This window comes from Polyodon spathula, chromosome 21 (genome assembly GCF_017654505.1).
Source record: "Polyodon spathula isolate WHYD16114869_AA chromosome 21, ASM1765450v1, whole genome shotgun sequence".
NCBI lineage: Eukaryota > Metazoa > Chordata > Actinopteri > Acipenseriformes > Polyodontidae > Polyodon > Polyodon spathula.
In genome coordinates, this window is record NC_054554.1 from 30,329,254 (window position 1) to 30,345,000 (window position 15,747).

The 15,747-nt window shown below is 46.3% G+C and overlaps 1 protein-coding gene across 1 annotated transcript; it reads right to left on the reverse strand.

Annotated features, from left to right (window-relative positions):
* Nucleotides 1-8,976: 8,976 nt before the first annotated feature.
* LOC121296132 (neuronal pentraxin-1-like) lies at nucleotides 8,977-13,869 on the reverse strand. Its single transcript, XM_041221371.1, has 5 exons — nucleotides 13,379-13,869; nucleotides 12,712-12,919; nucleotides 10,941-11,185; nucleotides 10,623-10,802; nucleotides 8,977-10,061 (listed from the first exon to the last, which is right to left on the reverse strand). Exons 1-5 carry the CDS (start codon nucleotides 13,817-13,819, stop codon nucleotides 9,840-9,842), a joined length of 1,296 nt encoding a protein of 431 aa, XP_041077305.1. The 5' UTR covers nucleotides 13,820-13,869; the 3' UTR covers nucleotides 8,977-9,839.
* Nucleotides 13,870-15,747: the final 1,878 nt, after the last annotated feature.

Here is a 15,747-nt window from a genome sequence, read left to right on the forward strand (position 1 = left end):
GTCTCTAAAGGACTCTTTCATGTACATTAGGTGTGAAATATACAGCTTAAGATGCAGCAAAGTGATTCTGTCACCCAGTGTGTGAATGAGAACATTCGTGTTGCTTAAAGGAACGGGGTTGACTGTAAATCATCTTTTAAAAAAGAACTTCACACATCTAAAAACAGACAATAGCATGCGGGCACACGTTTAAAAGCAAATGCAGTAAACTCCCAGCGACTGACCAGCTCCATTCAAAAGAACCGCACACCATTGAGGGGACTCTCAGACAGACTCTTTTCAGAGCATTTTTAACCAGTCCCTTTGGTTGTAATTGAGGGATTCCAGTGTAAGTGTATTCCATCAAACTTCAACACAAAAGGATGAGGAAAGTTAGAGAGAGAGAGAGGTGGAGTCAGCTGTGACCTGCATTCTCTACACAGACCGATCCCTGATGGAGTTCTGCTGAATATTTCTCAGGGATATTCGCTGATGGAAGAGCTTGTGTTTTTGTGTGACTCTGATACTCGGCTGCAGGTCGGCTGAGCTGGAATAGGTTTTCAGAGCGCTGCAGATTCAGTATTGTGTGGTAACGATGAAAGCATTGTACTCTGTGTGGCGCTCTATGCATGATTACCTAGGCAACTAATACTGCGATACTTTTATAAAGGGGTTGGAATTAATTTGTATCAAAGCCCGGATTTCACAGGGGAGCTGAAATCAAAGGTTTTCATTGTGGTTATTGAATTATTTCTTTTTTTTTCCTCTCAAAAATCAATTCGTCCTGGGGATGAGGAAAGGGGATATTGGAACCTGTTGTGGAGCAAAATGCATACAGCTGATTCTGTTAAATAAATGATTACATGAAAAAATACATATGTAAGGCCTGCCTCCATCCTAACCTGAGTGGGGCTCTAAGGCAGACTCATTTAACCTCTGCAGTTGGTGGAATGTGATGTGGCTGAGTGGTTAGACCTGAGGGCCAGGGAGGAGGGCAGTATGGGCTAGTGGTTAGAGGGGAGAGACTTGGAGGTAGTGTGGCTCAGGAGTGGGAGGCTGAGGCAGTGTAGTCTAGTGGTTTAAGCTGAGAGTGTGTGGGGGGCTGTGTGGTCTAGTGGTTATCAGTGACTAGGTAAGTTAAGCAAAATTGTATTGCTATTTTAAAAGCTCTACTTTTCCAATTATTTATGCCTTTGATTTGATTTGAATTGAGCTTGGAGGGTGTCTGCTTCAGAGTCTTCAAAATAACAGCCGAGCACTCCAAGAGCAGATGGCTGATCAGCAAGAAGCAGAGACAAACACCTCCGCTTACAAAGTGCTTGGAGATGGACTCTCCTCCCTGCCGGACCCAGGCAATGAGGGCTGGGGGAGACACGAATCGCTCAGTTCAGTCAGCAGCTCCTGTAGCCAGGGCCTGCAGAGATGCTATTCCAGGAACTGACTTTCACTCAGCAGGCCGTTCTATTAAAACAAGGCTGCATCCTCTCCCTCCTGCACAAGCATCTCAGAGCTCTGTGCAGAGAAAGCCACTGAGAGCACTGGAGTAACATTCCTTCAGCACTTACTCTAAACCGACAGCGATGCAACTGCACTTTGATGTTTCGAAGAAATTCACTGAGCATTACACATACAGCAATGAGATGGGAGTAGTGAGCAAGGAGTTTGGGCTGTGTTTTCTTTGAGGGTGATTGGCGTTACCTAGGTTACAATTCCAGAGTTCTATATTACATATGTATTTTCAGTAAAGGGGTAAACCAAATAGTTTTGCCTCTTGGAAGAGTGGTGTGGTAGTTGTGATTATAGAAAGCTACAGGGCTGTGAGGTGAGGATCTCACACTGACCGTGTTTGTGCTGCTCCAGTCTTTGGTCTCCAGAGCTTCCAGTCCAGCTGCTTTCTTGAGCACCAACACTTTAAGCCACTTTTAAACAGACAGGTAAAAGAGTATCGATCGCCAGTACGGGTTCCTGCAGCCGCACTGACTGTGTCGGGGGGGGGGGGGGGGGGTCTCCTTCTCTCTGCTTTCTGACCTGCTGTAAATAGGCTGCAGATAATCTCCAGTTCATTAAGTGTCTTCTCAGTGCCGTTGTGTGTTGAGATGTCACTTACTTATGCAGTAAAATGTTTGAAATCAGGAATAATCTTGAGCTAATTGCACCCACTGGGGGTTGATCGGCGAGTTTTAATGATTGCAATAACCTTCCCGACCTGTGGGGGGCACCGCGGTGGGTATCGGATCCTGCCTAAGAACTGGGAGACTGCTGGTTCTGTCGCAGCTGGGGCTCAATTAAACTGGGCTACCTGGACAGAGACAGGTTACGAAAACAACTGATGACCTCGGTTAACTTCTAATCACTGCAAAGAACAGAGCGAACAGCATAAACCCAGAGCTGTTCACAGCAGACACGTCTGTCAGACACCCCTGTACCCCACAAACATTACTGCATTTGGTAAATATGTGGGACCCCTGATCCACACTTTGCCCCGCTGTCACTGTCCACAGTTGAAATGTGTGGGACCCCGTGATCCACACTTTGCCCCGCTGTCAGTGTCCACAGTTGGAATGTGTGGGACCCCTGATCCACACTCTGCCCCGCTGTCAGTGTCCACAGTTGGAATGTGTGGGACCCCTGATCCACACTTTGCCCCGCTGTCAGTGTCCACAGTTGGAATGTGTGGGACCCCTGATCCACACTTTGCCCCGCTGTCAGTGTCCACAGTTGAAATGTGTGGGACCCCTGATCCACACTCTGCTCCGCTGTCAGTGTCCACAGTTGGAATGTGTGGGACCCCTGATCCACACTCTGCCCCGCTGCCAGTGTCCACAGTTGAAATGTGTGGGGCCCCTGATCCACACTTTGCCCCGCTGTCAGTGTCCACAGTTGGAATGTGTGGGACCCCTGATCCACACTCTGCTCCGCTGTCAGTGTCCACAGTTGGAATGTGTGGGACCCCTGATCCACACTCTGCCCCGCTGTCAGTGTCCACAGTTGAAATGTGTGGGACCCCTGATCCACACTTTGCCCCGCTGTCAGTGTCCACAGTTGGAATGTGTGGGACCCCTGATCCACACTTTGCCCCGCTGTCAGTGTCCACAGTTGAAATGTGTGGGACCCCTGATCCACACTCTGCTCCGCTGTCAGTGTCCACAGTTGGAATGTGTGGGACCCCTGATCCACACTCTGCTCCGCTGTCAGTGTCCACAGTTGGAATGTGTGGGACCCCTGATCCACACTCTGCCCCGCTGTCAGTGTCCACAGTTGAAAACCTTTCACTGGTGCAAAGGGAGGGGGGGTGTTGTCATATTGGTCTGTAGCTCTAGGTTCGGTCTTATCGTTCAGTGTGCCAGTAAGGTCGGTGGAGATTGAGTTGAATAGCACCTTTTAATTAGATGCTACAGGAGTACAATAGGTTGCAATGCACTAGTCCCAAGCTGGCAGGTCCCCAGTGAAGCTGGTGAAGCCCATTACCCCTTCCTGTACCTCAGCCTCCAACCTCAGCTAGGCTCCCTGGATTCTCTGGAGCAGTCCAGCATAACTTGTGCTCTTTAGGGGTGGAAGAAAAACAAGATGCTTGGTGAAATGTGTACATGGATGTGTAGTTCTGATTCAACTTGAGCATGGGAAAATATGAGACAACTAAATCTACAGGATTTCTACTGTAGGTCCTGTGTGGGTGTGGGTGTGGGTGTGGGTCTGCAGATGTTTAACTAACTTGCTTGATTTTTTTGAGGATGCAACATTGATAATGGATAATTGCAAAGCATATGACATGGTTTATTTAGATTTCCAGAAAGCTTTTGACAAAGTCCCGCACAAAAGATTAATTCTCAAACTGAACGCAGTTGGGATTCAAGGAAACACATGTACATGGATTAGGGAGTGGTTAACATGTAGAAAACAGAAAGTACTGATTAGAGGAAAAACCTCAGAATGGAGTGTGGTAACCAGCGGTGTACCACAGGGATCAGTATTAGGTCCTCTGCTATTCCTAATCTACATTAATGATTTAGATTCTGGTATAGTAAGCAAACTTGTTAAATTTGCAGACGACACAAAAGTAGGAGGAGTGGCAAACACTGTTGCAGCAGCAAAGGTCATTCAAAATGATCTAGACAAGATTCAGAACTGGGCAGACACATGGCAAATGACATTTAATAGAGAAAAGTGTAAGGTACTGCACGCAGGAAATAAAAATGTACATTATAAATATCATATGGGAGATATTGAAATTGGAGAAGGAATCTATGAAAAAGACCTAGGAGTTTTTGTTGACTCAGAAATGTCTTCATCTAGGCAATGTGGGGAAGCTATAAAAAAGGCTAACAAGATACTCGGATACATTGTGAAAAGTGTTGAATTTAAATCAAGGGAAGTAATGTTAAAACTGTACAATGCACTTGTAAGACCTCATCTTGAATATTGTGTGCAGTTCTGGTCACCTCGCTATAAAAAAGATATTGCTGCTCTAGAAAGAGTGCAAAGAAGAGCGACCAGAATTATTCCGGGCTTAAAAGGCATGTCATATGCAGACAGGCTAAAAGAATTGAATCTGTTCAGTCTTGAACAAAGAAGACTACGTGGCGACCTAATTCAAGCATTCAAAATTCTAAAAGGTATTGACAGTGTCGACGCAAGGGACTTTTTCAGCCTGAAAAAAGAAACAAGGACCAGGGGTCACAAATGGAGTTTAGAAAAAGGGGCATTCAGAACAGAAAATAGGAGACACTTTTTTACACAGAGAATTGTGAGGGTCTGGAATCAACTCCCCAGTAATGTTGTTGAAGCTGACACCCTGGGATCCTTCAAGAAGCTGCTTGATGAGATTTTGGGATCAATAAGCTACTAACAACCAAACGAGCAAGATGGGCCGAATGGCCTCCTCTCGTTTGTAAACTTTCTTATGTTCTTATGTTCTTATGTCCTGGACAAGGGGGGGGGTGAGGGGGGAGGGGGGAGAGTTAGGACGACCAGCGGCTGACATTTCTCCCACTCTTGTTATATCTTCCTTTATAAAGGCTTGGTGGAGAAGCTGGAGTGCTGTGGTGACTGGGAGATTCAGGGCAAATACTGCCTGGCCTGCCTCACAGGAAAACCTCTCACTGCCAGACTCCATTGTCTCTGCAGACCCCCCCCCTCTCTGCCTCCTGTCCCCCCCCTCTCTGCAGACTCCCCTCTCTCTGCAGACTGCCCTCTCTCTGCAGACTCCCCTCTCTCTGCAGACTGCCCTCTCTCTGCAGACTGCCCTCTCTCTGCAGACTGCCCTCTCTCTGCAGACTGCCCTCTCTCTGCAGACTGCCCTCTCTCTGCAGACTCCCCCCTCTCTGCCAGACTGGCTGCTGGAAGTCACGGGGTAAGACAGACCCCCCCTCCCCCATCACAACCAAAGGGTTGTAAAGAAATGTAATGCAAAAAAAGTCCAAAGGATTTTCCTTCTCACCTCATGTTATTGAGGGCCACAAACCCCATGACATTCCACCAGAGAGCCCTGCCCTGGGGTCAGGAACCTCAGCATTTAGAGGTTGATCAAATCAAAACCTGCGTCAGACGATTCCAGTGAAACGGAGCTGGGGTCGTCCAGGGTAAAGAAATCATCCTTCTTTATAATGTGACAGAGGTGCGGTGATTGATGCAGGATATGGAAATGGGATTATTTCCATTTCATTTCATGTTCCCGGGGATGAAGAAACAAAACTGTTTTGAATCTCCCCCCGGAAGGTTGAAAATCTGAATTCTAGATGTGTTGCAGACTAGACAAATCCTATAACCTTGACATCCTCAAAACTGAGCATTTCATGGCCTGAAATTCAACTAAGACTCCACTAAACTGGAGGCAAAAGCAGGTCAAGTTCACATGCATCACCACTGTTCCTAAACTCGAACGACAAGCTTTACAGTTTTTAAAAAAAAAAAATTTAATTTAGTGGTTGTCAATTATATTTACTGTTTTCTCCCCAGTTTAGTAATGTCCAATTATTTTTAGGCTCAGCCCATGGCTACCAGCCCTGTGCTGACTCAGGAGGGGAAAAGACGAACGCTCTGTCCTCCAGGCAGCCCCCCAGAACTACAACAACTAAAAATGTTGACTTGATATCTATAAAAATTTCAAGAGAACAATTGGGTCTAGCTTAACTTGAAAGCTTATGGGAAGGGAGCACTTATTCCTCAACATTAAAAGTGTGTGTGCTTTTTAAAAAAAAATGCAGTGCTGGATAACTCATCAGCAGATGAGCTATTAAACTTTTAAAATTAAATAACATTTTCAGCAGGGTGGGGGCGGGGGGGGGTCCTATTGACGACCGCCCAGGTGCAGCTCTGAGTTCCATTTGGGGATAATTAGTTCAGCGGTGAGTCCCAGGCTGAGTGGCAGAGCTGGGCTGACGTCAACAGTGTCGCCTGCAATTGATCCAGCAGCACACAGATCTCAGCAGGGACTGCCTTCCCTAGATTCAGGAGGCTCGAGATTCAGAGCACTGGCCTGATTAACAGCTGGAACTGTGAGCAGGAGCTCCCAGCTGGGGCTTCTCAAAGTGGAAATGGGTCACTTGAATCTGCAGCACTTAAGGATTTGCTGAGCTCCCTGTATTTAACAGTGTAGAGGCACTGACTGCCATTTAAAGATGTACAGGCTTCTGCAGCACGCCAAATTACTGCTCCCAAAAATAGGGTTTCAGCTTGCATTGAAGTCCAACGTTATAAAACTACAGAAATGACTGGTGTGGTGACTGGTCCTGGAGTTTCATTGTATTCTGGGTTTAATAGCCTAATCAGAGCTTTAATTGGTTTATGGTTGGAAGAGTTATCTGGACTATCAGTGTGAACGCTGCTTGCTCCTGATTCAGCCTCTAAGAGGCTCTAGAGATTTAGGCAAGGTCTCAAAGTGAGCCCTGGAAACCCAACACCTCCTAGGGTGCAGATTAGAATGTGCTGCCTCTCTCCTCTCCTCTGCTGGTAAGTGGAGCTGTGCTTGGAGCTGCTATTGCTGTGTGAATACCTCCTGCTCTCCCTGCTGGGAAAGTTGTAAATAACCTGGAAAACCAGAGTGCTGCTGCAGATACAGAGAGATCTGATATACCTGCATGTGCTCCAGTTGCAAACATGTATATTGTTTAGCAATGAAGCTTCCAATCAGCCCTCATTTACTGACAAAATCCATGTATTTACCCCCCAGTATTATCTCTGTTTTAACCAGGGAGAACTACCTGTTACATCATGTCAGAGATGAAGGGCTAAACCAGTGTTTAAAAATCTATTTCACCAGCATGAGAGATTCTGACATGCATCAATACAGAAGATTTTTTTACTTTGCACCTGCAGGCTGTTACAGTACAAGCGATTAGTCACTGAGAAGGTGATTTCAAAGGAGAACAGGCTGAGGAAGTGAAAGATTTCATTGGCTGAGAGTCGAGTTACATGCCTCCTCCATGTTATTGCAGTTTAATGGCTTGCTGTGCATCCCGCTGAGTGACTGCACTAATGTTTGCACACCTCAGAATTGGATTCCCATCAATGTGGCTGCCGTAGACCTACCAGCAGTTAGGCTGAGGAATGGGACCCCTCTTTCAGCCGCAGCTGTGCCTGCAGTGGGTCCCGGAATGGGAATGGGGTCTCTTCTTCCTGTGTTAGTAATGGACGTTTCTCATTGCTGGCACCGGCGTGCTGGCTCTGCGTGCTCAGTGTTTCTCATTGCTGGCACCGGCGTGCTGGCTGTGCGTGCTCAGTGTTTCTCTTTGCTGGCACCGGCGTGCTGGCTCTGCGTGCTCAGTGTTTCTCATTGCTGGCACTGGCGTGCTGGCTCTGCGTGCTCAGTGTTTCTCATTGCTGGCACCGGCGTGCAGGCTGTGTGCTCAGTGTTTCTCATTGCTGGCAGCGGCGTGCTGGCTCTGCGTGCTCAGTGTTTCTCATTGCTGGCACCGGCGTGCAGGCTGTGTGCTCAGTGTTTCTCATTGCTGGCACCGGCGTGCAGGCTGTGTGCTCAGTGTTTCTCATTGCTGGCAGCGGCGTGCAGGCTGTGTGCTCAGTGTTTCTCATTGCTGGCAGTGGCGTGCAGGCAGTGTGCTCAGTGTTTCTCATTGCTGGCACTGGCGTGCAGGCTGTGTGCTCAGTGTTTCTCATTGCTGGCACTGGCGTGCAGGCTGTGTGCTCAGTGTTTCTCATTGCTGGCACCGGCGTGCTGGCTGTGCGTGCTCAGTGTTTCTCTTTGCTGGCACCGGCGTGCTGGCTCTGCGTGCTCAGTGTTTCTCATTGCTGGCACTGGCGTGCAGGCTGTGTGCTCAGTGTTTCTCATTGCTGGCAGTGGCGTGCAGGCTGTGTGCTCAGTGTTTCTCTTTGCTGGCAGCGGCGTGCTGGCTCTGCGTGCTCAGTGTTTCTCATTGCTGGCACCGGCGTGCAGGTTGTGTGCTCAGTGTTTCTCATTGCTGGCAGCGGCGTGCAGGCTGTGTGCTCAGTGTTTCTCATTGCTGGCACCGGCGTGCTGGCTCTGCGTGCTCAGTGTTTCTCATTGCTGGCACTGGCGTGCAGGCTGTGTGCTCAGTGTTTCTCATTGCTGGCAGCGGCGTGCAGGCTGTGTGCTCAGTGTTTCTCATTGCTGGCAGCGGCGTGCTGGCTCTGCGTGCTCAGTGTTTCTCATTGCTGGCACCGGCGTGCAGGTTGTGTGCTCAGTGTTTCTCATTGCTAGCAGCGGCACACACCCGCACTCACGCACACCCTCACACACACACACACACTCACACACACACTCACACTCACACACACACACACACACACACACACACACACACACTATCATTAAGCTGAGTTGGATTTCATCTCCTGGCTCCCGTATCTTAGCTGCAGTCTCTTCATGCAATGCTTTCATACTCAGAGTGTTTGATCCTCTGATACAAGTTGAAATGCATCTGTTCTTTTTTTTTTCCTCCATTTCTCTATTCCTCTCGCTCCCTCTCATTTTATCTCTCTCTCTCTCTCTCTCGAATCCACAACCACAAGGACACTGTGTTCTAATATATCACGATTTTATTACAAAAATTGAATTTGATAGTCTTTCAGTGTTGCCATGCTTTGAGCATATAACAATACAGTAAAAAAAAAACAACCCCACGAGGACAGTGAGAGCAGATCTGGTGATGCTGCTGCTGCACCATTTTTCTTTCATGCTGTTTTTGTAGATAGCATTCCTAATACAGAGTACAAACACCATGGCCTTGAACACATTGCTTTAAATACATATATATATATATATATATATATATATATATATATATATATATATATATATATATATATATATATATCATAAAAAATTGCAAATTAAAACAACAGTGCTGAATTTTACCAGCCCAAGGCACCCAGGCTTTAAACTCAGTTGGCAATTAAACTTCATTACAGCATAAACAAAGAAAGCTAAAAGAAAAAAATAAGCAAGTCAGCAAATGAATATGGAGTCTATCTTAGTCCTCACATTAACCTTTCGTCTTCTGGTTCACATTTCATTCACAGTGCAAGTTCCAGGGAAAAGAAATTGATCGCGGCTGACTAACACAACACTGCCTGGAAACGAGGGGAAGAAGCCCGGCTTTGCTGTTGAGTAGCTGTCCAAGATAAGGTGTGTAGCTGCCCAGCTTCTTCTCCAATAGGGTTGACAGAGCCCTCGGATCGGAGCTCCACTCACCAGCAGAAATGCTTACAGTTCAAAAGGAGGAGTCGTCTTTAGTCACAAGTTTCCAAGACAAATAAGGAGTGATGTTCTTATGATAAAAAAAAAAAATTGCACTTATATATGAATTCCCGATTTTAAAACAATGTAAGGAGGGCACTCAAGCCAGGAGAGATGCTGCTGTCCTGCTGTCTGCTTGTGCTGCGGCTCAGTTGATCTGACGGCAGGCTTCAAAAGTCCACTTGGTGGCTCCTCCATAAATGTCAATGTTGCTCTCGGCCCAGGAGATGACATTCCCCACCAGGGCTTTGCTGTTGCAGGTGGCCAGGTTGTAGATCTCGCCTGAGGAAAGCTTCCTGTCCCAGATATTGACGTTAGCCAGCTCGCCCACGAACGCTTGTGTGGCGTCGAACCCTCCGCTCAGCGTGTCCTGGGAAAACGGGGGAACGATTAGAAAACCCCTTGGACCGTGTGCATGAGCATTCTCAATTACTCACTTAACACAACCTTTGATCTCATCAATACATTAATTCATTTTACTTTCATAAGTGTAACTGGCTCTGAAGAACGGTGCCCTTTTCAATGGGAGGGAGGGAGGGAGAGAGAGAGAGAGAGAGAGAGAGAGAGAGAGAGAGAGAGAGAGAGAGAGAGAGATTCAGATTCAGCTTCGTTAAGTCAATGGGCTCTTCTGAAGTGGGTATTCCTGATTTAGTGCCTCACTCCACCCCATTAGAAAACTAACACCATAGAATGTTTTTAATGATCAGCTCTCAAGTTCTCCATGGCTACAGCTAACTGCATTCCAGCCACCAGCCCTAACATCAATGTGCTATCTAACCCTTTATAGACACGGCCTTGGTAATATTGAAAGTTCTGCTACAGATCACAGACATTCCTGTTTCATGCTGATATGATGGGAGCATGTGCAAGTCAATAAGAGGGACCGTCCTGAAGAGGGACCGCATGTGATAGGTGGACAGGTTGTGCTTACCTGTTCTTGACCTAGCACTAGGACTCCCTGTGGTTTGATTGGATGATAGGGGGCCAGGTTCTCCCCGTTGCCCCTCAGCACGCCATCCTGGAACGCCTCCCACACGCCGTCGCGTGTGGTCCAGGTGATGCAGATGTGATGCCACTTCCCATCTTTAATCACAAATGGCAACGTTGCTACCTGTGCGGGAAGGAGAAGGGGCGGGGTTAGAACGTGCATATATGAAACGGTCACTGTTGAAAGCTCAAATATGCTTCTGTAGCTTTTCCCCCGTACGTGTGCCATATACTGCGTCACTGAGATCTGCAAGAAGCCCACCTTGTCGTTGATGACTATCTCCATCGGGTTGTCTCCCCACTCGATCAGCACTAACTCGTTGGCTTGCCCCGGGACTGCGTAGGAGAGGGGTGTGCCCAAGCCGGGGGAGGCGCTGGATTTGAGCCACATGCACACTGAGAAGGAGTACATCTCGGGCAGGCTCTTCTTCACCTTCGCATACATGTAGTTAGTCCTCAGGAGGAAGGTCAGCTGGAACTTATCTGCGGGGCGGTTTTCTTTCTGACCTGGCAAAGACGGAAATACATTGGACCATTCATTCTGACGTTTGTGACCAGAGTCTCCATCACAGAAATATTAGGAACATTTAGAAAATGTTTTAAGGTCATGGTTATTTTGCTCACAGTTCTTTTATTTATGTATTTATTATTAATTGATTTTAATTGTGTAAATCTTCAGGCAACATTCAGTTATTTCACTTCCCATTGAAATTCATAATATGTGGTGCTAGTACTTAAAACAAAACAGTTTTCTATAAGTATTGATGTGATTTCTATCAGTCTGTTGTAGAAAGCGCTCGAGTAGGTTAAGCACGCCTGTAGATAATCGGTACTGGCACGCTTCCTCATGATTACATGCCACACAGCTGCATTCAATCCACATAGATTTTTTTTGTCCTGTTTTATGCATTTTTATGTTGCTTGTGGTTTTATTATATTATATTATTATAAGTGGGGGAGGCTGTGTGGTCCAATGGTTAAAGAAAAGGGCTTGTAACCAGGAGGTCCCGGGTTCAAATCCTGGCTCACTCACTGACTCGCTGTGTGTGACCCTGAGCAAGTCACTTAACCTCCTAGTGCTCCGTCTTTCGGGTGAGACGTTGCTGTAAGTGACCCTAGTCTCTATAATTCGCCTTGGATAAAGGCGTCTGCTAAATAAACAAGTAACGAAGTGTGCTGAATCTCAGTTATATAATGAACAGTGAGGTGCTTTATCAAGCTTCTAACAGCCCATTCTGCAGTATGACACTGTATTGGTCACATTGGTGATGCTGAGGGAATGTCGCTCTCTCTCCCCTTTGGACACGTTTGTTTCTTGCTGTAACGAGAGGAGCTGTAAGCGTTAATCAATAATCTAAAAGCATGGACTGAACAGACCTGCTTCAATGGGCATCATTAGACGCCCTGCTGAAGTTTGAGAAACCGCTAACGGGGCAGAAATGCTCTCACAAGGTCATTCTGCAAACCGAGTCGCTGCTGGATTTTGATATGAATGTTATTATATCAACCGCATCAGAGAGAAGCTGAATTCTTAAAAGAAAAATCTCACTGTAGCAAAACAAAAATATAAACAATCTTGTAAAAAAGACGAACGATGGTCTGCTGACAGTTTATAATTTATGAATTTAGAGCGGAATATGCAAAGAAATGCAGTTCTTTCTGCTGCGACAATGGGAGATTGGTGACACTGGAAGAGTTTGTGTATACGTGTGCAATGGCATGTTAAAAATGAATGCTTTTTAAAAATCCATTTGGAAAAAAAGACATTCAATATTTAATTTGAAAGATATCGGTAATGTAAAACATACAGTAACTCACATCGTCTCTTTCAATTATCTCAACGCTCAAGCGCCAAAGTGAATACAACACACTCGTCTCTAGCCCGTCACTTTAATTATGCTACCGTTCCCCATGCAAACCCTGTGCTCTGTACACACAACACATCCTGCAGCAAACGTTAGTAACACACGCTTTCTCCCACCCCAGCCGAACAGCGGGTCTGTACTTGGTATTGCACGGTATAGCGAACTCACCCTTCTCCAGGTCGCTGATCCTGTGGTGCAGGGATGTGAGCGTGGATTCCACCTTGACTCTCTGCTCCGTCTCATTCTTCAGCCCGGGCTTGCTTTCCTCCATGCCGTTCACACGGGACAGCACCTGCTTCTCCAGGTCCTCGATTTTATTCTGGAGTAGATCTTTCAGGTTGTTAGCTTGGGCTGAATTATTGTTCCTGCTTAATTGCTGAAATGACATAGTAAATTAAAAATAAATAAATAAATCGATTTAAAAAAAGACCTATAAGCACCCTGTATATCATGTAGGGCGCTGTAGTGTTAAGATCAGCTTAACTTGTTTAGAGCTTATTGTCTAAGAGAGTTTACTGTGAACTGTGAGTTGGATGAAGTCTTATTTGTCTAAGTTGAGCTACGTGACCTGGCTAGGGTTCACTATGCAGGTTCACTGAAATGCCTGCGGAGATAATAAATAAATAAATAACTGGAAATGAAGCGATGAACAGCATCAGAGCCCCTGTGCGTGATTGAAACTCTAAAAACAGGTAACCTGTTAAAACGCACTGGCGTGGCTTGTGATAAATCTCTAAATCGTATCTGAAGCTCAAGTGGCGATACTATATAGATCAGAAATAGAACAAAACTCTCTCTCTTCTGCATCATGCTAACCCCAGCCGCGGGGACATACCTCCAGGTTTTCTAGCCTCTGTTTGAGTGACTGTAAAGTTTGACCCAGTTGGTTTAACGTATCCGCTGCAGTCCTCGATACGTCACCCATGGTGTTCTTGCCCGTCTCTTTTCTCCTCGAACCGGGTCTGGTCTCGCCCGGGTCTGTTATACTCTGACTCTCGCATCGGCTCAGCTTGGCTGTCAGCTCCCGAATCGTATCTTTTTGGTTCATGATAGTCTCCTTCTGCTGCAGGACCGTTTCCCTCAGCTGCAGGACCGTGGTCTTCTGGTCCTCCGCCGGCCCGCTGTTCTGCATGGTAGCAGCACACATGTCCATATCCGTCGGCACAGAGGTACAAATAAATCGGGCCTGGCCGAAATCTTGGGACGACCCAAGATCCAGGAGGAAGAAAGTCAGAAGAAAAAGTTTCCAACAGACCCCCGATATCATGGTTCGCATTGTGTGTGTGTGTGTGTGTGTGTGTGTGTGTGTGTGCGTGTGTGTGTGTGTGTGCGTGTGTGTGTGTGTGTGTGTGTGTGTGTGTGTGTGTGTGTGTGTGTGTGTGTGTGTGTGTGTGTGTGTGTGTTTGTGTGTGTGTGTGTGTGTGTGTGTGTGTGTGTGTGTGTGTGTGGTGTGTGTGTGTGTGTGTGTGTGTGTGTGTGTGTGTGTGTGTGTGTGTGTGTGTGTGTGTGTGTTTGAACCTCGTCACGGCTGCGAAAATATGAGCGACGAGACACCAACGTCACAGGAACGAGTCAGCACCGGGGAGCTGTCCACATCCGTCCACTGAAGTTCTGAGTTTCTCGCAGTGTGCGGCTTCGTTATATAGCGCTGCAGGCGGAGCGCGGAGGCAACGCGTCACAGTGGGAGGAATCAAACTCCAGTCTAATCGCCGCCTCCTCTTTTGTAAGGTGGACAGAGCCCGTCATCATGCTGGCCAGAACCGGTGTACGGTTTATTTCACCGAGTCTTCAATGGGTTTTAAACCACGGATTGCGTGCTTGTTGAAAACCCTTTAAACTCATGGTCTGGGGGTCAGTTTTAACAGTAAATTAAATATATTTCTATCAGACTATAATGACAACAGTAAGGATTCTTTGCTGTGGATTGTACTGAAGTTAGTGCCAGGGGGTTAATACAGTTATATAACATATTTCCACTGAACAACAGCACACTGTGTTAAATGAAAATGTATTATGTTGCCCTTTATAAGACATTTAAGAATACAAATTGTGTTTTTACAAAAGTCTAACATGGTGTTCACTTCTTTGTTTTTGTATGTTGCATGCTTTTATACAGCAATGCTATATCATGGCTGTTGAAAACAGGCTGACCTTTGTTAGGTAATGTCGTTATCGTGTAATGCTGGCTTAGCCGATACTTCATCGGACAGTAGAATGGGCCATACAGTACAGTACTGTACTACTGCCGCGGTGTTCCTTAGAGGACTATCCCTTCTAAGCCAATATTAAACACAGACCAAAAAGGAAGTATTTTAATTCCTAGAAAGGTACATTGATGGCAGAATATGAACATATAATAATTCTCCGACAGTACTACAACGCAATGATTTAGCGTTAAATGGATTCTCACACTGTTTCTTTACAGTGACAATGAGTTTGTCATCCCGCTAAAAAGTACCCTGCCTGCCTACCTTAAGCAAAGCACCGCCTCGCAGCCCAGTGGGACCGGGGATGCTCACTGCCACCCCCCCCCCCCCCCCCCCCCCCCCCCCCCCCCCCCCCCCCCCACACGAAGCTTCTTTCATTCCAGTCACCTAAGCTCCTTACTGCCAGCGCTATACTGCGTGCTTTAGCCTCTCATTTCCTACAGAGTTGATTGATCTGCCCCCCCACACACCACTGCTCGATGCAAAACAATAAAATAATACCACAGACATCCGAGTACGTCAACATGTCCACACAAGATGACACATACACAATGATACTTAAAAAGAAAATAATATCTTAAATTCTATCGACTCGTGATCACCATGTAGCCCGTTTTTAAGCCATTAAATTGTGGGTCTTCTTTAGTAATAATAAAGTCCAGTTCTGTTTTTTATTTCAAGAAATACAGTAGCCTGAAACACCAAGACACTCTGAAAGGAGCTCGATTATAGATCTAATTGAGGCATCTGCAGTGCTAGTATTCTTGCAGGTGAAGACTGCCAGAATAACACGTGAAATCATTCACATGTAACACTTTTCACATTTACAGTGCTGAAGTGCTTATGTAACACTTTTCACATTTACAGTGCTGAAGTGCTTATGTAACACTTTTCACATTTACAGTGCTGAAGTGCTTATGTAACACTTTTCACATTTACAGTGCTGAAGTGCTTATGTAACACCTCTCACATTTACAGTGCTGAAGTGCTTATGTAA

Coding starts and splice junctions, on each gene's coding strand:
- LOC121296132 (XM_041221371.1), bottom strand. CDS start 13,819: ATGCGAACCATGATATCGGGGGTCTGTTGGAAACTTTTTCTTCTGACT. Junction 10,803..10,940: donor AGATAGTCATCAACGACAAG/GTGGGCTTCTTG, acceptor CTTCCCGCACAG/GTAGCAACGTTGCCATTTGT. Junction 10,062..10,622: donor TAGTGCTAGGTCAAGAACAG/GTAAGCACAACC, acceptor CCGTTTTCCCAG/GACACGCTGAGCGGAGGGTT.